The sequence below is a fragment of the Erpetoichthys calabaricus genome, chromosome 3, assembly GCF_900747795.2.
Source record: "Erpetoichthys calabaricus chromosome 3, fErpCal1.3, whole genome shotgun sequence".
Taxonomy (NCBI): domain Eukaryota; kingdom Metazoa; phylum Chordata; class Cladistia; order Polypteriformes; family Polypteridae; genus Erpetoichthys; species Erpetoichthys calabaricus.
This window is the reverse complement of record NC_041396.2, coordinates 288,566,621-288,586,619: the sequence shown is the minus strand read 5'-3', so window position 1 is coordinate 288,586,619 and position 19,999 is coordinate 288,566,621. Positions and strand designations below refer to the sequence as shown.

Here is a 19,999-nt window from a genome sequence, read left to right as displayed (position 1 = left end):
AGGTAGAAAATTCTTTGTTAGTTGTGATAATTATACTTTGAAAACACATGATATTCTATATGGTGTTCCACAAGGCTCTATCCTGGGTCCACTGCTCCTTTTGATTTACATGCTTCCATTAGGTCAGATTATCTCTGGGCATAACGTGAGCTACCACAGCTATGCTGATGACACGCAGCTGTATTTATCAATAGCGCCTGATGACCCCAACTCTGTTGTTTCACTAACACAATGTCTTACTTTTGTTTCTAAGTGAATGAATAGTAATTTTCTCAAGCTAAATAAAGAGCAAACAGAAATGTTAGTGATTGGGAATAATGGATATAATGAGGTTATTAGAAATAAACTTGATGCGTTAGGATTAAAAGTCAAGATGGAGGTAAAGAATTTAGGGGTAACTGTTGACTGTGACCTGAATTTTAAATTGCATATTAATCAGATCACTAGGACAGCATTTTTTCACTTAAGAAATATAGCAATAGTTAGACCTCTTATAACATTGAAAGATGTTGAGAAATTAGTTCACGCTTTTGTTTTCAGTTGACTAGATTACTGTAACGCACTCCTCTCAGGACTACCCAAAAAAGACATAAATCGTTTGCAACGAATGCAGAATGCAGCTGCTAGAATCCACACTAGGAAAAGAAAATCCGAGCACATTTCTCCAGTTTTGATGTCACTACACTGGTTACCTGTGTAATTCAGGATTGACTTTAAAATACTGCTTATGGTTTACAAAGCCTTAAATAATCTCACTCCATCTTATATATCAGAATGTCTGACATCTTATATTCCAAATCGTAACCTTAGATCCTCAAATGAGTGTCTGCTTAAAATTCAAAGAGCTAAACTTAAAAGAAGTGGTGAGGCGGGTGGCCTTCTGCTGTTATGCATCTAAAATCTGGAATAGCTGACCAATAGGAATTCGCCAGGCTAACACAATTGAGCACTTTAAAAATCTACTAAAAACACATTACTTCTCATAACTCTAAAATCTGTACTAATTCCTACTCTCTCTTGTGTTTGTTTTCCCTGGTTTTCTGTGGTGGCGACCTGCGCCACCACCACCTAATCAAAGCACCATGATGTTCCTAGATTGATGGATTAAAAGCCAGAAGTCTGCATGGCCATCATCATCAAGTCCTTCCGTGAGAACCTTAAATACAAAGAGGACTATTCATTTATGTTAGGTAGAATGCCCAGAGGGGGCTGGGTGGTCTCATGGCATGGAACCCCTACAGATTTTATTTTTTTTCTCCAGCCGTCTGGAGTTGATTTTTTCTGTCCTCCCTGGCCATCGGACCTTACTCTTATTCTGTGTTAATTAGTATTGTCTTATTTTAATTCTTTGTCTTTTTTTTTTCTTTTCTTCATCATGTAAAGCACGTTGAGCTACATAATTTGTATGAAAATGTGCTATATAAAGAAATGTTGTTGATAGATAGATAGATAGATAGATAGATAATGCACTATATTATAAATAGGAAAGGCACTATATAATAGATAGAAGTGAAAAGCACTATAATAGATATATAGATATGAACAGCACTATATAATAGCTAGGGTACTATATGATAGATAGAAAAGGCACTATATACCAGGTAGGTTAATAGCTAGATAGATAATACACTATATAATAGATATATAGATGTGAGAGGCACTATATAATACATAGATGTTGAAAGCACTATAATAGATATATAGATATGAACGGCACTATATAAAATAGAGTACTATATGATAGATAGGGGGCGGCATGGTGGCGCAGTGGGTAGCGCTGCTGCCTCACACTTAGGAGTTCGCTTCCCGGGTCCTCCCTGCATGGAGTTTGCATGTTCTCCCCGTGTCTGCGTGGGTTTCCTCCGGGTACTCCAGTTTCCTCCCACAGTCCAAAGACATGCAGGTTAGGTGCATTGTCGATCCTAAATTGTCCCTAGTGTGTGCCCTGCAGTGGGTTTGTTTCCTGCCTTGCACCGTGTGTTGGCTGGGATTGGCTCCAGCAGACCCCCGTGACCTTGTAGTTAGGATATAGCGGGTTGGATAATAGATGGATGGATGATAGATAGGAAAGGCACTATACACCAGGTAGGTAAGTAGCTAGATAGATAATGCATTGAATGATAGATTGATAGATGTGAGAGGCACTATAATAGCTATTTACCTATCTATGTATCTATCTATTTACCTATCTATCATATAATACTCTAATTAGATAATGCAATGTATGACAGATAACGTAACAATAAAACAATCCAGAGTGCTTTCCTTAATGTAGCCATCTTAGGAAAAATGTACTTTCTAAACGATAGAAGATAATATTAATATAATGTAAACTTTTTCTTACAATTTTTGTGTAAGTTTTTACCTTGTCTTGTCTGTTTGCTTGTTTTATTTCTGTCTGTCATTGTGAAATGCAAGTGAGAAGGCAAGTTACGTTTTCTTGTGTAAATAGACTACATAAAAAAACTTAATTTTTTTAATAAGTCTAAAAAGAAGTAACTTGAGTTTTAAATACAAGCTAACGATAAACAGTGGCAAAATTACATAATGTCATTTTTTATGACATAATCTACATGCAACTACTGTGCAGGACAGTGGCGTTACGTACAACACCATCGTGTCATGTTCGTTCAGCAGCCGCTGGATTTGCGTGCTCGTCCGTTTCGTTCTCGGTGAGACGAGTTACAGGTGTGAGAATTTGGGATCGGACGGATTGTTTTCTGGTCCGGCGAGTTTAGACGGCATTTTATTTGCAGACACTCCGATTTAACTGAGGAAGATTTAGGAGGTGATCTGATAAAGACGCTATATAACGCATACATTGGTTTTCGTTGCATATTTGCGAGGAGTTGGTTTGCTCGTTCACGGAAGTTTACACAACACGATACGATAATCCAAAAGGTTTCGGTTTGAAGATGAGCAAACTGTACACCTCTAGAACGGCTAACAATCTTTCTTTTAATCTTCATCAGTAGATGTAATCTACGCGATTGCAGCTTTGAAAAACAAGTTGAACTTCACAAAAGTGAGAAGATAAAAGGAAAAGCCTCGTCTTGCCCGGCGCGGATTGGCTGCTCAGGTCTCCAATCGCGTATAAGCTGCGGCTACAGGAAACAATGGCTTTTTTTTTTTTTTGAAAGCAAGCCCCGTGATGTCAAAGGCTATTTTTGGAGGGCGACGCCTCTTCTTCTGCTATTTTGGTCGCCGGCAGCCTCGAGAGTTAGCTAAACTGTGCCTTCTCATAACAAGCATACACACCAAGACGACCGGGAGTGAGTGCGTGAGAAAGAAGAGCGGAGTGCGACACCTGATCGCAAGCCTGCACCCCACCTTCCCTTACCGCTCCTCGTAGCCCACCGCCCCTCACGCCAGATCACTGGGACGCGCGCCGCACCTCAGTCCGCCTTGGATGAACCCTCAGAGCCTGGATCCACAGGGGGACGTGCCGCGCAGGTGAGGAGGGCGATTCGAGACAGAGCGAGAAGTTCAGGAAGTGCAACGAGAGTTTCTTTAAAAAAAAAAAAAAAAAAAAAAAAAAGCTTCAGCACAAACTTTCGGCAGGTGTGAAAAGTTCGTTTTATTAGTGGCTTGAGCAAAGCGAGTAGATATTACGATCCTGAATGTATATGCAAACCTTCGGAGTCGCGAAACAGAAACTTTCTAAATGTGCGCAGAGCTCCCATTTTAAAGTGTTTTTGATAGTGACCGGTACGCGCTCGATGACATTAACACAATGGGAAAGTGCAATGCAAGTGTTTCGTTTTATTCATTTTTACCTTGTAAAAAAAGTTCATATGTAGTGACGCTTGCCCAGCCTTCTTTACCGAGTAGATGATTGTGCTTAATTAAAAAAAACAAAACAAAAAAAAAACAGAAGTCCCACTTTTCATTATGATGTTCCAGGGTGCGCTTCTGTGTCAATTAAACCGGAGAATTTACAGGAAGAAGGATGTCCGAACGGCAGCGGCGCCGCAGTTTGCAAACTATTGTCAAAAGAAAGAAGGAAGCAAGCAAAGACAGAAAGAAACACCGAAGGCTGACAGTTTAGAAGTGATCGTGTAATGTAACCGGAGCTTTCGTCCTTGCCACATGACGCACCTAAGGCGATTTATTACTTTTTTAAAGTAATCATTGTGGCCCCGTGCGTCGGTTGCAATATGAACGAGAAAAGCTTAATTGTTAATTACGTTCGCTCCCCTACGGTGGTCCATGGCCTGCATTTGGTGAGCCCAAGTCGATTACGAAAATTGGCGGATGAGCTTCACTCTCACCAGGAGAAGCGGTTTCACATGATGATCTGAGATAAAAATAAACACGCACATTCTTCCGGTAAATTTTTTGTATGTTTCCTTGTTTGTTGCAAATCACAACTGACAGCTTAAGTGAAATTTAGTTTGTGAGATTCTCGGGACGGGGGTGGGGAGAGTAAACTCATGCAGTTTACTGCTAATCACGGAGGTCGGCAAGAGGGAACGAGAAAGAAACTAATCGCAAATCCTTCGTTCACGTTTTATGTTGAGATTTTTTTTTTTTTGTGTCAAATGGTTGAAACTTGAACATACATACGTACACTCGTATGAAACGGAGGGCACAAAATAGTTATTATCCCCTCCTCTGGACTGCGTTTGCGCCTCCCATCCTCCTGAATGTTCGTTTGTTCTCGTAGACGTGATCCCCGAAACTACAGTGTGACTTAATTTCGGTCTCGTTCCTTCGCCAAGTGCGCTCCAATTCAACTTTGTTCAGGTAAATAAGCGCGTGCCATTGCTGTCAGAGAAAAACGTGAATTTAACACGAATCAGTGAATGAATGAATGAACAAATATGAAAGCATCGACTTGTGTAGTTATGGAGACGCAGAAAGGAACCGTTTTCATTTTTGGATTGCACTTGATTCATATCAAGAAAACGGTGCATTATAAAACAACAAACAGTAACAATAAACAATGATTTTTTTTAGTTAATAAACATTAGTTGGGGAGCGTACAGAGTAAAAATAAAAACGAGAATCTGGATTAGAGAGAGAAGCACCGAAATGCTAACACGGCAGGATAACGCGGCGCGACAAGGTCGGAAATTCCGTGAGATACCGGGAGAAGTTTTGCTGATAGTAGGAAAAATGAAAAGGCCATCCGTGTTCAAGAAACATTTATGTATATAACAAATGATCTTTGTTAATGTGTATTTATATTGTATAGTGCCTTTCATATCAATCTCTATCAATTGTATAGTGCCTTTCTTATCTCTATCAATTATATAGTGGCTTTCATATCTATCAATCTCAGTCTATCTCTGTCAATTAGTGCCTTTCATATCTCTGTCTGTCTATCTGGAGCAGCAAGAAATCATTGCTATCAACTCCTTTTTAAAGATAATTAAACAGATGGATGATAACTGTATACTGTATGTTGTGGACAAAAAGAAATGATTTTCCATTAGTTCTGTTCTATTTTTATTTATTTTTTGTGATGTTTGTGGAAAATTAAGTCAGATTTAATCATGTTATGTTTATCTGTGGTGCTAAATAGAATAGAAAAAAAGTAAGCATAAAGTTCAGCTGATTCATCTTCTGTTAGGTTAGGCAAAATTAGCCATTTTAAAAAGTTAAAATAATTAGCAATGTGGAACAGAACCTACTGATGTCACTTGGATTTTTAAGATGAATGTTTGCTCCAGAATGACTATGAATTTTATTTACTACAAATGCGATGTACACATTGGAGGAGTTTTAAAACGTGTGGGGGAGTCAAGGAGGCGGTGTGCTCAGCTGATGAAAGTTACTGTGTATTTCAAAGTTGAAATGTGTTTTGGAAATACCAGAAGTGGAGGTGCCATCAAATAAAAGGAGCTGTGTAGCATCAACATATATTTTGTCAAAGTTGTTATTTGAGATATTCCAAACCGTTTGAAACTGTTCGTTTTAATTATCGAGTACAAATACAGAAGGCTTTCAAGTGTCACTTAAATTTGTTTATAAATGAAATAATGTTACAGAACATGGAAATGTTCTCTCAAAACAACAAGAACATATTCAAAATGTGCATGTTCTACATGTTAGGTGGTGTATTTTCTTAATTTGTTATTTGATAACAATCATCTTTTAAAATTTTTTTTTTATTTGTTTAGAATATGTTGTGAGCTGTGTCATCATGTATCTGCAAAAGATAAAAATGGCTAAAGGTTATTTCTTTATTTAAAGGAGTTAAAAAAAACAGAAAAAGAAAAGAAGGTTAGAGACTCATTTCAAATGTATGCCCATCTTAAAAACAGTTCTGTAATGGCATTTTACTGGTGTGTATGGTTCCTCGTAGAACCGTTATTTACAAAAGCCATCGCAAAAACCTTGGGAAGAGTTCTCTGCACATCAAATTGACCCTTTAGGCTTTGAAAGGGTTCCTAATATGGGGGGAGAACCAAAAACCAAATCTTTAATGTGTAGGAGAATACAAGAAAACCTGAGACAACTTTCTATTATTTTCTTTATCTGTTTGCGTGTCTATAACAGCTAAAAGAAAAGCAGTGGAGAATTTTTCATGCAACCATTTTTACCAATTCCCTTTTAAAGATAATTAAGCAGACAGATAATGATAATCATTCTATTTTTAATATGTACTGCTTTCCTTTATCCAAATGGTGTATGGTTTCTTTTATATCTATCTATCTATCTATCTATCTATCTATCTATCTATCTATCTATCTATCTATCTATCTATCTAGTATAGTGCCTTTCACATCTCTGTCTGTTTATCTCTATCAGATAGATAGGCACTATCTATCTGTGTGTCCATCTGTCTCTCTATCTCAATTATATAGTGCTTTCGTATACATCTGTCTGTCTATCTCTGTTTATCTCTATCAATAATATAGTGCCTTTCACATTTGTCTCTACATAGGCACTATCATATCAAATTTGACTTTAATTATTATGTAAACACTATTAGAGAAAAGCCAAGCAAAATGACACCTTTTATTGGCTAACTAGAAAGATTACAATATGCAAGCTTTCGAGGCAACTCAGGCCCCTTCTTCAGGCAAGATGTAATCACTATTGAAATAAATGTAAATGAACTGAAATTCTTCCCCTGTATATTAAATGTATTTCAAGCACAGTCCGGGTGATGACTATTTAGCTAGCGAAATGTAATAATCCCTGACATACGTGAGAGTAGATCAGGACTGGTTCTTCGTCTGCGCTGTGTTGCAGCTGAGTGGCTCCATACACCATTTAGCAGGAACCTTCAGGTGTTGGACATTGATTGATGGATGGATGGACAGATGGAAGGAATTGAAAGACAAAGTAGATTAAAATAGAGAAATGAAAGCAAATGAGATGCATAGAATGGATGCAAATCAGATGTAGGCAGGTGACGAATGAAAGAAGACGTGTATTTAGTTTTTAAAGTAGAATTTGCAGTAGATGCCTGTGATAATTAAACAACTTGTGTGTTACTTTCATAAATTAGTTATTGCTCAGTTTGTGTCGTTCTGCTTTAGTTGTTTGCAGTCCATTCATTTCTGAAGTTCAGAAGTGCAGTGCTAACCTTATTCACTTCCCTATGCGATGATCTCACTCTTATCCTCATACTGCCTGTCGGTGAAGAGGAGCTTCTTTGCATTTGCTTTCCGTCACCTCTGTTTCTGTACGTTTTGAATTGTGTCAGCGGTGATCGGGCGCCGAGAGTCTATGCGGCCCCTCGTTTCAAACGTTCTCTTCGTCATCCTTAAGGTTCTAACCTGAGGGGTTGCATTTTGTAAAATAGGAAGCAATTCAGTTGTCCCTTTCAGTTTCCATTAATTATTTGATTTGGTTAGGATGGGCATATAACTTACTTTTTAGTGATTACTAGCAGCTTTACTACTTAAAAGGAACAATTCCTGATTGTTTTCTTTTATTTGTGTGTGTGTGTGTTTTAACTGCTGGTTATAAAGTCTGTTTAGTAAGAGAGATTTGTGTACTCGTGTCCTGAGGTGGCTTTTTAAAGCGTGTCACCTGGTGTTTATTCCAGCCGAAGCGTGTGTGCAGGTGTCTGTATTATATTATATAAGACACACACATATAGATTTGATATGCATACATACATTTCTATTATATATTTTTTAGCATTTATTTCCATGCATATACACACATAGGTATTTAATAAAGAGAGAGCGAGATTGGTGCATGTACAGTACGTATGTCTATAACTAGCAAGTGAAACACATATCAATGTATAAATGGATATGTATCAATTCCTATTATTTTTTTTTTTTTAAGTCTAGATAGCAGCATTTTAATTTTTTTATTCCTCTCATTTGTGCTTTATACATATTCTTCTGTATAAAATATTTGCATGTGATATAATCTTCAGTATTCGTAGGATGGCAGCATTCCCATCTGTTCTTCAGTCCCTCCCTCAATTTTTTATTTATTTTTTAAATGTCATCTTTATTCAGTCCAGATTGCTGTTTAGGTGGAGACCCCACTCAGCAGACAGAAGGCACTGTGGCCCCAATGGAGTGCAGCTCGGCTGCAGTCTCCCATTTTTTAGAGGTGCCATTTGGCCTGATTTTTGACCTCTGAGAGCAGCAGACGGCTCGTCGGTTCGATTCATGTGAACGTGAGGACCACGGGCCGTTTTCACATACAGTAGGATGCACCTCAGGCCTGTGAAGAAAGCTGACGTTCACGTGCATCTCGAGGCTGCTGTGGATTTTTCTTAATAATGAATAATTAGCCATACACGGAGGGCATTGGTAACAAAACACCTGATTGCTCTAAGGTGTCGTGACCGTCCCATGTGTCCCACCATCCTCCTTTAGTTCTCCCCGGCTGCCCCTCCCACTTGTAGATTTGGCCACGCCTCTGTGCACTGTTAAGGTCTGGCCACTCCCCTACATATAGTTTGTAACTGGCCACACCCTCCCTAAGCATTTTTTTCTCTGACCACGCCTCCACTTGTCATTTACATTGTTTCCCATCCTCACTTGTACTTTATCTTTATTTACACCATCCATGTGCATTTTTTTATTTGACTGCACACCCACATGCAGTTAGGGTCTGTTGACACACTTGCATGCATTTTGTTTGTCGTCACACATCTGAGTGCAGTTTGTGTCTGTGGACTCTGCCCAGTTGCAGTCATACTTCCCTTGTACAGTATTTCTATGGCTATGACGTGCATGTCAGGTTTGTCATGGCACCGGTGTGCAGCGGTCACCAATGATGTGCAATTTGTTACCCTTAACGTGTGTAGCTTGTCTCTGGCCTGGTCTCCCATATCCAGTCTCCCAGTGGTTACGCCTCCCACGTACAGCGTGTGTCTGGCCACACCTTCCATGTGCAGCTTGTCTCATGTGCATTTTGTCCATGGTCGCACCTACTACGTAAGGTTTGGGTATGACAACACGCTCCGTGTGCAGTTTACTTCAGGCCATGCCACCTCAACTCTGCAGTTTCTCCATTTTGTTTTCCTATGGCCACACCCCCTTGTTCAGTTTCTCCATGGCAACACCTACGACATGCAGATTGTTTGATTCTGACCCCGCCCCTCCCCTTGTGCAGTCTCTCAGTGGACTCGCCTTTTTAAATTTTTTTCTGTTTTTTCTTATTTTTCCTTCTCTCGAGTCTGAGCACTGTTTGGAGATTTTATTTTTTTAACCATGTAATCATACTCTTATTTATGGTATTATTAACTTATTAGGGCCGGTTTTGCCACCATTTTGTATAGATAGATAGATACTTTATTAATCCCAAGGGGAAATTCACAATATATATTTAGATAGATATATTTAGTATATTTAGATCGGGGAAAAAAGTTTGCCCATTCTGTCGTATGAGTTGGAGACGGTGGCACTGACCAGAAAGCAGGAGACAGAGCTGGAGGTGGCAGAGTTAAAGATGTTAAGATTTTCACTGGGTGTGACGAGGATGGACAGGATTAGAAATGAGGACATTAGAGGGTCAGCTCAGGTTGGACGGTTGGGAGACAAAGTCAGAGAGGCGAGATTGTGTTGGTTTGGACATGTGCAGAGGAGAGATGAGGGGTATATTGGGGCAGCACTGCAATGTCAGGGGGCTTGTCCTCACGCCGTGCGTCACTGGTAATGATGTGACGGGTTAAAAGGTGGCTGTTTTGGGCATTTCCTCATTATTTAGTACAGCCTAACAAGGTCTCTCAGGTCTGCTGATCTGTTCCTGTTGGCTGCTCGAAAGCCTTTCTCTGTCCTGGCTCCGTTTAGCCCTGAATGTTAGGATGGCCCCCCTCACTGCCTATTTTGAAATCTCGTCTTAAAATTTACTTTTATTCCCTGGCTTTTAATTCAGTATGAGAGTTGTTTGTTCATCCTTTGTTGTGATTTTAAAATTGTCTGTCATTTGTTTTATTTATTGTAATTTAAATTGTTACTTTATTGTGTTACCTGGTATATGGTTTGTACAGCACTTTGGGTTCAACTCCCGTTGTTTTACAGTACTTTTTAAACAAACATAAAATGAAATTTCTTCATTTTGAGTTTGCAGATTTAAAACACAATTTTGTCCCTTGTTTCTAATAGTTTTTTTTCCTGGTTTTGACTTGTGCTTGACATTTTGACTTTGATTTTGTAACTTTCGATTTGGCCTCGGTAATCACTTTGGTGGATACCCTGGTATTCAACTCTTTTGGTTTCTGACTACAGGTTTTCTCCCAACTAAATATTCTTGTAAGGGCTTCTGATATAATAACTCCATGTAGTTTTCCCCTGCGCACGCCCCTTGTGCAGTCTCTCTATGGTCACCACACCTACTATATGCAGTTTGTTGGCCACGCCCCCTTTAAAGTTTCCCCATTAACACATCTCGTCTGTACAGTTAGCTGCTGGCCAGGCCTCTTGGCCAGTTTCTTCATGGTTATGCCCCCTGCTTGCTGTTTTTCTCTGGCCACGCCCCTTTGTGTATTTTCTGTACAGCATTTGCCTCTGGCCATGCCTCCTTGTGCTCTTTCTCAGTGGAAATGCCACCCCCATGCAGTTTGCCCCTGGTCACGCCCCTCTGAGTACCTTCTCTATGCAGTTTGCCTCTGGCCACACCCACCTTGTGCAGCTTTTCCATGGTCACACCTCCTTCATGCACTTTGTTTCTGGCCACACCTCCACATTCAGTGTGTGTGATTGACTCAGTGTCTGTGTTTATTTAAGCTGGCTCCTGACCTTCACTGTAGTTCATCTGTATTTTTAATTTTACTGCATTCTTTAAGGGTGGTTTTGTGGTTTTCTGACCCTTGCTAAATTCTTTCAGTATGGTTTGCCTAATGGTTTTTCTTGTTTTGAGCTTCAGTTTGCATTTTGACTGTGATATCAGTCATTTTGAGTTTTTTCCGTTTCTTCTTCTCCTCTGGTGTTTTAGTCTTGCTAATGAGTCCATCCCACATCTTGAGCCCTGCATGCCCACAAACAGTCCGATCACAAAGGAAGAGTGTTGCCTGGTTTGCCCCTCATCAGCTTGGAAGCCTCAAGTGGAAAAATGACACAACATTTTTCTTCCAGTTTCCATGAGAACACCATGACCCACCGGCTATGTGGTATGATTTTCATGCCATAAATAGTCTTTCTGTCATTCGCTTTACTTTGGTGTGGACACATTTAGCCAAAAACAAAACAAAATTAGAAAAACAAGGCAGAGACGAGTGCTGAGCCCATCCTTTAGTTTTAAAGTTACAGCTACACTTGAGCAGCACTCCTTTGGAAAGGCGCTATATAAATTCAGCAGTGACTAAATAAAAACTCCTCATCTTTTGAATATACCAGAAAGGTAAAGTGGCCAAGAGGTGTTTCTGAATTTATAATTTAATTCTTTCAAGGCTAATGAATTTTTTTCCCTTTCCCTTGTTTTGCCCTAAAAGAGTTAACTTTCATTCTACTCAGTTATTCTTAGTAACCCTTTAAAGTCGGCCCCATTGTTTTGGACCCGCCGATGGGACTGGACAATAATAGAAACGTTTTTTTAAAAAAGGCATAAAATCATTAATTTTCTGCATCTAAAACACAAAGTCTCTAGCTATTATAATTTTGTAAGCGTTCACATTAGGAATGGGTGCACATTGTGTGCATAGATATTTATCAAAATCACTGTACAGTTAAATAAATTACCCACCATGATGGCATATCGCCCTTCAGGGTCCAATACTACATCTGATACTACACATGAAATTGTTCTATGTATTAAGATTCCCACACCTCTAGTTTTCTTTGTGTAGCTGGAATAGAATATTTGGACAGTCCAATCTCTCTTGGTGTTTAGACGTATTAGGTGAGAGAATACTTTCTTCCTCTTTAATTTGTGATTGAGGCCTTTGACATTCCAGCTAACAAAGTTCACTGTCTGGTCATAGAGACACTACTTCTGAACTTTTGTTGACATTTTATAGTCTTAAGATAGTACATTATAACATTTGATAACTTTAACCTTAATTTCCTTATGGCCTATCATTGTGTTGGCACTTAAAGTATGATTTTGGGGGGTTAAAAGAATAGATTAGAAATAGCTTGCTCTTTTTCTTATTGCTATAATTGAAGTGCAGTGTTTTGCTGTTAAAATGCTTTTTCCCCCTCTTAAAAGGTATCACTGCAACACCCAACACCCTATGTGGCTTTCTTGAACATTCTGATTTTAACTGTGCACAATTCGATGGACACACTTATCTACTAAATGAGAGGGGTGTTTCCACTTTCCAATGACATCACAGTCCACCTTGTATGTTTTCTACTTTCTATATTTCAGACTTTCATTTATTTTTTTGTAAAGACGACGTTTGAATCTTGTAACTGTTGCACCTTTGATACCAAGTGTAATTTCTTTACCGACTATATAAGTTCTGCCCTTCAGAGTGGTCCACTGGTCATGGCTATTTAATAATGGATATTTATGCTATGGATACGTATTTGATATCTGTAACAGCCAAGAAAAAAAGAATTGTATTTTGTGCTGCTTCAAAACAGTAAAACTAAACACATTACTTGTACTTATGGGTTTTCCTGACACAATCATTAACATTTCTGAAGTTTATTCCACCACCAATGGAAATAAGAGTAACTTTCCAAGTGCATTTTTTTGATAAAGAATTTTACTGAAATTTGCAACTTATATCTCCTGTAACAAATGTGTACAACCGGACTAATTCTCAAGCTGTAAAAATTATAGAAGAGAAATATCTGACATTTATTTTGTGGGGTAGAACATGACTATGGAGTGAGGGATGATGAAGTTCTAGCCAGTTAAATCAAAGTAGCAGAAAATGGACAGAAAGGACGTTGAATTGAAAGGGTTAAATGCACTTTATTTAATGACACCCCCCCCCCATGACCACTCTAATGTAAGAATCGCCTCACAATGAGGGAAATCCAGTTTTCCTCCCACATCCAAAAGACCTGCGATAGGTGGTCTTGTGTGAGTGTGCCGGGGAGATTGGCGTGAAGGTCGGCTTGTGCCTTACACATGATATTGCCAGGGTGGTCCTCACCAATACTTGTCACAGTACATACCAATATTGTTTAATTAATCAGTTTTTGAATGTTCATAGACGTACATTATGCATTGATCAGGTGATTACCGAGCCATCATTAATTAATGTCCCGTCTAACTAGGTGGTCCCTCTCAGCCCACGGATTTGCTGCAGAGCCTTGTGTGTGGAGCTGACCTGCTCTTCCTCCATTCACTCGCCTTTCTTGTCTCATTCCCGAGTGATTCTAATCCCACTTCTCCACTAATACCCTGGATGGGAGTGAAGCTGATGTCCCGATTCCAGGTCTTGGTTGTCAGCAGCAGGAATTCTAAAGGCGGCGTCACTCGGATATCGATTACGTGAGACCTCCAGGAGGTGACGGATTCTTTATTTGTGCAGTCACTAAAGTGGAAGACCTCTGCTCCTCTCTTATCTACTTGCTTTATTACTTTTTACGCCGGTCAAGCTCAATTTCTGAAAGCTGCTTTGATGTTTTCCTGCACGTGATCTTGTTCCAGACTGCAGTTACCAATTAATGTTGATTCCAATTGTAATAAGTGATTCCACGTCGCCTGCAGTTCAGGGCACCCTTAATGTCATTTTTCACAGACAAAAGTGACCTGAAACACACACACACACAAATAAACACACACATATACTGAGACTGAGGCAAAGGTCCTCAGAGCCACTTACAGTTACTCGATATTTCTCAACTATCATCTTTGTTTCTTATCATGACTAATTGATAATATCGATACACAATCATTTATTTCTATTTATAATCAAACTTTATATTCCAATTATATTTTTTCACTTATGGATGTTGAAAACCTCGATTACATGTAAAGAGTTATACTGTAGTCACCTAAAATTTTTATATATATAATAAATATAAAAAATACTTTTTAAAATCCACACTTATATTAAGTGTACTATAAAGTAAAAATAAGTCGCTCATACATCACTCAGCAAAAGCGCCCACGCTTTTATTTTACGAGTGATGTATGAGAGACTTATTTTGTACTTTTTAGTACACTTAACATAATATAAGCGTGGTTTTTAAAAAGTATTTTATGTATAGATTATATATAGATATTATTTTCAACTTTTTAGTCTTGGGTTTGTTTTAGTATAATTTTGTAATCAATATTTTAACACTTCCTTTAATATTTCTATCTGTTACCAGCGCCATCTATTGGTGAAATCTTGAATAAATAAATAGCAGCTTATTGTTCCCGTTACATCTTTATATTTACATAGCATGTTCAGTGCTTACACGTTATTGTTAAACTGATTATGTATAAATTAAAATACTATTTAATAATAGTTCCTGAAAGAATATACGTTATATTGAATACAGTTTTTAATATTGTGTACCCATATGGGTATGGGCGGAGTGGTGGCTCTGAGGCTAGGGATCTGCCCTGGCAATCGGAAGGTTGCTGGTTCGAATCCCGTAAATGCCAAAAGGGACTCTGCTCTGTTGGGCCCTTAAGCAAGGCCCTTAACGTGCAATTGCTAAGCGCTTTGAGTAGTGAGAAAAGCGCTATATAAATGCAAAAAAAAAAAAAAAAAATTAAAAAATTATTAAAAATTAAAAAAAAATTATTATATTTCCATGATATAAAAAATTCAGTGTTGTTTAAATAAAATACTACTTATGGTTGAGTAATTCTTCTCAAATTTCATATGTTTGCTTTTTTATCATTATAAATACTGTATCTATACAAAATTTGAATCATCAATCTAATTATATCCATAGTTTCCTTGAAAATTCGCAAAAGTATTCAGTCAAAGTACCACTGACGGTTGTTTTTTTTTTTTTTTCTCAAAGTTCATTTCTACTTATTTTTTGTCATTTCTAAAATTTGAATTATATCATTATTTATAGCCATAGTTTACTTGAAAACATCTGAAACGTGTTCAGTTAAAGTACCACCTCAGGTCACCGGCAGCAGCCTAAACGTTGATAGGATTCCTTATTTCTGATGTAAAGCAGGTGTATAAAATCTCACTGACCGAGGTCATAACGTGCTCGAGTTGTCGTGTTTACACACAGACGGACACAATTTCAAAAATGGTATTTTCAGACTCAAGAAGGTATTAAACGTCAAGATTCGTCCAAATCTTGAGGTCAAATTTTTCCACGATTCCTATACTTTCTCTGTACTGTGTGTATATATATGAGAAAGTAAACAAAGGAAACGTTTGAAAGTTTTGCACAGCACAACAGTCATTTAGTTTGAGTCCTGTCATCTGAATAACATCACAATTGGTGGCCGTGGTGTCACCACAGCCTGTTTGCAGGTGAACATGGCTTCCACTGGTCATGCAGGTGCTCAGATTTCATAAGCAGTGACAGGAAACCTTCAAGAACATAAGTTTAACAAATTGGAGGAGACCATTCAGTCCATCCAGCCTGTTTGTGTAGCTAACAGCTTAGATGTCTCAATGTCTAATTAAAGGTCGAGGAGGTTTCTGCTTCAACTTCCCATCTCAGTAGTGTATTCCAGATTCGCACAACTCTTTGTGTAAAGAAGTGCTTCCTGGCTTCAGTCCTAACTACACTTCCCTTTCCTTTCCAGTGATGTCCTCAAGAATGTGATTCATGCATTAGCAGAAAGATTTCTGTCTTTGAGGACTTTGAAGACCCATAGGAGGTCTCCATGCTGTCTCCTCTGCTCCTCTTCTTCTTCTTTCGGTTGCTCCCGTTAGGGGTTGCCACAGCGGATCATCTTCTTCCATATCTTCCTGTCCTCATCATCTTGCTCTGTCACACCCATCACCTGCATGTCCTCTCTCACCACATCCATAAACCTTCTCTTAGGCCTTCCTCTTTTTCTCTAAACAGGTTTAATTCTTGGAGTCTGTAACAATAGGACATGTCCTTAAGTCCCATGATGCTCCTGGTTGATCTCCTCAGCATGGCTTCAAGTGCTGATATGTCTTTCTCGTGTGCAGTTCTGGTCACCACACCACAACACTCCAGATGTTGTCTCACCAGTGCTTCCTACAACATCCCTCAATTCCTATTCAACACTTTTTATAATATCACCTGATGTTTTGATTGCCTTTTTAATTGATTCACCCCATTTTTTTGTAGACGAGGAAAACATTGTGTCAACCTAAACCCTTCAATTCTTTTTCAGAGGTTGCTTCCTATAGGTCAGTGTACCCCATCTTGTATCTATAACTGACGTTACGTTTGCCCACGTATTACACTTTGCTCTGGGAATAAAATGGCATTTGGCATCACAGCAAAGTGTGGGAAAAAAATGTCTTCAGGTGGACTAGCACCTCCTATAGGACTTCTTTTAGAATTGCATGTGTCAGTGCTGGATTGGAATTTAGTTCTCCCCACGTGACATGGGGAGTTGATTGGGCAGAGACATAATGGACAGATGAATTATTTCATAAATGTTAACTATTAGGCAAGCATTGCAGTGGATCTTAGGAGTAATGGAATACGTTGATGAATGGCTGAGTTTCAAACACAGACTGGTGGGGACTTTAAACTAACAGGATTGATTTTATGTAGCACCTTTCCTTCTTCTGAGAATCCTTGGGTCCTGCTGGTTTGACTTTGTGTTGCTCACGGAGTCCCGAATGAGGCACGTGACCTGCATTGTGTGGGAGCGTCAGTTCCAGCACTATGGCCATGTGGTGCGATTACCCGAGGCTGATCCGGCTCATTGCTGAGGACCAGGCCAAGGGAGGATGCCCACATAATGCCTGACTAAGGTAGACAGCGTAATTTCCGAAGGGTGGGATTGGTCCACTAGTCTGTCTGGGGGAGTTGCCAGCCAGGATTCCGAGCTGGTTCGTCGTGTGGTGGGTGCGGCAATGTGCTATACCAGTGCATGCCCCCAAAGCTGACTTGACCTTTCCATAGTGAACCCCCATACCCCAATTCCCAAGGTGCTCCATTATTAGAGAGATTTGGTACGGATGCCTCCAAGTGTTCTTTACAGACTGGTCACATCACTTAAGGTGGGCACTGACCTGGCCTCCTTGTTAGGGGGTTTCAAGTCCAGTGCTTTAGTTATTAGACCACACAGTGTCTTCTGCTCCCTCTCACAAAGTCTTTTGCTGTTTTCTTTGCAGATGGAAACACGGAAAGCAACAACACATTAAAATCGGTGAAGAACGGAGGCGGCAGCATTCTATCTTCAGGTAGGTCGAGGCAGTTTTTCCCTGTCCCGTCTTCTGGACCTCTTTCAGAGTCTCAGGTGTGTGCTCTGTTGACCTGACGTCTTTGTTGTTTGTCTTTTTGACTGAACTCCTTTTTTATTTTGAGTCTTTGCGCTTTTGTTGTCTGGCATCTGTCAAGTGTATCCTGCAAAACAGGAATGGAGTTCAACATCTGAACTCCGCTTTAGGAACATCCAGAACTTACTGGTGGCCTGCTGCATCCTCCACAACAAGCAGGTAGCTTGACATAAACATGTCCTTTATGACAATATGCTTACGTTGCAATTATGACAGGACGCAACAAGGCCCTAAAGGAATGTTAATTCCCCCCATGTAGTTTGTAGTGATGACAGAGAAAACATTTAATCTCGTGTTTTTGTGGAGTGATTGCATATTTAAGATTCAAAGTCCGTGGAAGCCTGTGGTGACCAGTTCTGTACAACGGAAAACGATGTGAAACATATCCATGGTGGGCCTGGGGGAAGAAGGGAAAAAAAAAAAAAATTTCTCCCATAACTTGTGTTGCATAATCCACATGTCCGATTTTCATTCCTCTGGTCAAAACGTGTAAAATGGTGAAATGTTGTTAACAGTTACTTCCTGATAAGTGAACAAGAAAGATGTCATTCCCACAATCCTGTCTGTTACATTTGAAGACAGGATTCTTGACCAATGAATGAGGGATAGATGCCAAAGGGCTACATCATAAGCACAAACCAATCTGTGTGCGACTAGAAGCTGCATTTTTTTTTAAAGCTTTATGTTTTCACCTGTCCACGTTACAACGCTGAGGTGTTTTCAGAAGTATACGGCACTGGAGAGTATTTGCAAAAGTCTGTTTTCAGGGATTAAAACTCCAGGGTGGTGCGAACGAAAGGTGAAAATGGAGACTAATTTCTGCATTATCAAGTGAAAGTGTAGTTATGTGGACATAGCCTGAGGTCAGGCAGGTTGTTATAGTTGAGTTGTACAGTAACTGAGTTTACTGTCCGTCTAAGATGGGTTTAAGTCGAAGCAATCAACGTAGACCACAGTGTTCACATTTGCAATGCCCTATCTATTGGAATGTATCTTGTAATGCATGTAGTCATAAAATCATTATTCCAACAGGTGGTGCATCCCAAACATTAACACTTCTTTTACTAATCCCACGCCAAATGGCATATAACAGAGACATATACATTGCATTTGCCATCCCAACAGATGGTGGATCACAAACATTTGTAGTCATAAAATGCACTGCTACAAATGTCTATGATGCTCCATCTGTTGGAATGACAAACACAATGCATTTTATGATTACAAATGGTTGTCATGTGCCATCTTTTGGAACAACAGAGACAAAACACCTGATGGACACACAGATTCAATCAAAATGCATTACTACAAATGTTTGTGTTTTGCCATCTGTTGGAATGATGAATGCAAAGCATACATGTCTGTTATATGCCCTCTGGTATGGATTCGTAAAAGTAATGTTAATGTTTGTGACAGAGACGTAACAACTGGACAGACACACGGATTCAATAAAACGCATTACTACAAATGTTTGTGATGCGCTATCTGTTGAAATGACAGAGACGTAACAACTGGACGGACACACAGATACAATAAAATGCATTGCTACAAATATTTGTGATGTCTCATCTGTTGAAATGACAAATGCAATAGAAATGTCTGTTATATGCCATTTGGTATGGGATTCGTAAGAGTAATGTTAACGTTTGATGTGCCATCTCTTGGAATGACAGATCCAGTGCATTTTATTACTACAAATGTTTGATGTGCCATCTGTTGGACAGACAGAGATTTAACAACTGGATGGATGGACAGATATAATAAAATGCATTACTACAAATGTTTGTGATGTGCCATCTGTTGGAATGACAGACATAGCAAAAAGATGGGCACACAGACACTTATTCTTTTAATAAGGTGGATTACGTGGTAGTAACTCCTCCTTACTCTGTAGCCAGACACATTCTTACCAATAGCATTACTTAAATTGCCCAGCAAATGTACGGTAACTGCATGGTATTAATGCTCTGATGCCGTGGCAGTGTGTTCTGCATTTTTGTTATGAATTGTATGTTTATAGCGCCTTGTTCCACTGTAGTCAGATAGGTTGTGTTTAAGATCAGCACAGTATGAGTATGCTGATTCAGTTGGCTGTCTGTTGGCGGCGGGTGATTGCTGTTTTTAAGTTGCTATGGGTCATAGATGCCGATGAGCCAAGTAGCACCTTCTAGGTGTTCCTCACTAAGGAAGACGCTAACAAAGTTCAGGGGCTCTGCCAAGCGTAATTGTAAGAGCCTTTCATGTGTTTTTTGTAGAGTGGTAGGTTGGACTGGT

General features: G+C 39.3%; 2 protein-coding genes across 6 annotated transcripts in view; one reads left to right on the top strand and one right to left on the bottom strand.

The window, feature by feature from the left end:
• slc48a1a (solute carrier family 48 member 1a) overlaps window positions 1-19,999 on the bottom strand; it is a 1,064,469-nt gene that overhangs the window by 567,160 nt on the left and 477,310 nt on the right. The gene's annotated exons all lie outside the window — the stretch shown is intronic.
• hdac7a (histone deacetylase 7a) overlaps window positions 1-19,999 on the top strand; it is a 291,449-nt gene that overhangs the window by 81,261 nt on the left and 190,189 nt on the right. For 2 of the 5 annotated variants that reach the window (XM_028792700.2, XM_051924333.1), the window contains exon 2: window positions 17,561-17,629. In XM_028792700.2, the coding sequence (XP_028648533.2) occupies window positions 17,561-17,629 (69 nt within the window). Of the gene's footprint in view, window positions 1-2,475; window positions 3,454-3,833; window positions 4,330-4,566; window positions 4,747-17,560; window positions 17,630-19,999 lie in introns of those variants that run through there. The other 3 variants (XM_051924334.1, XM_051924335.1, XM_051924336.1) reach the window with 3 other exon arrangements.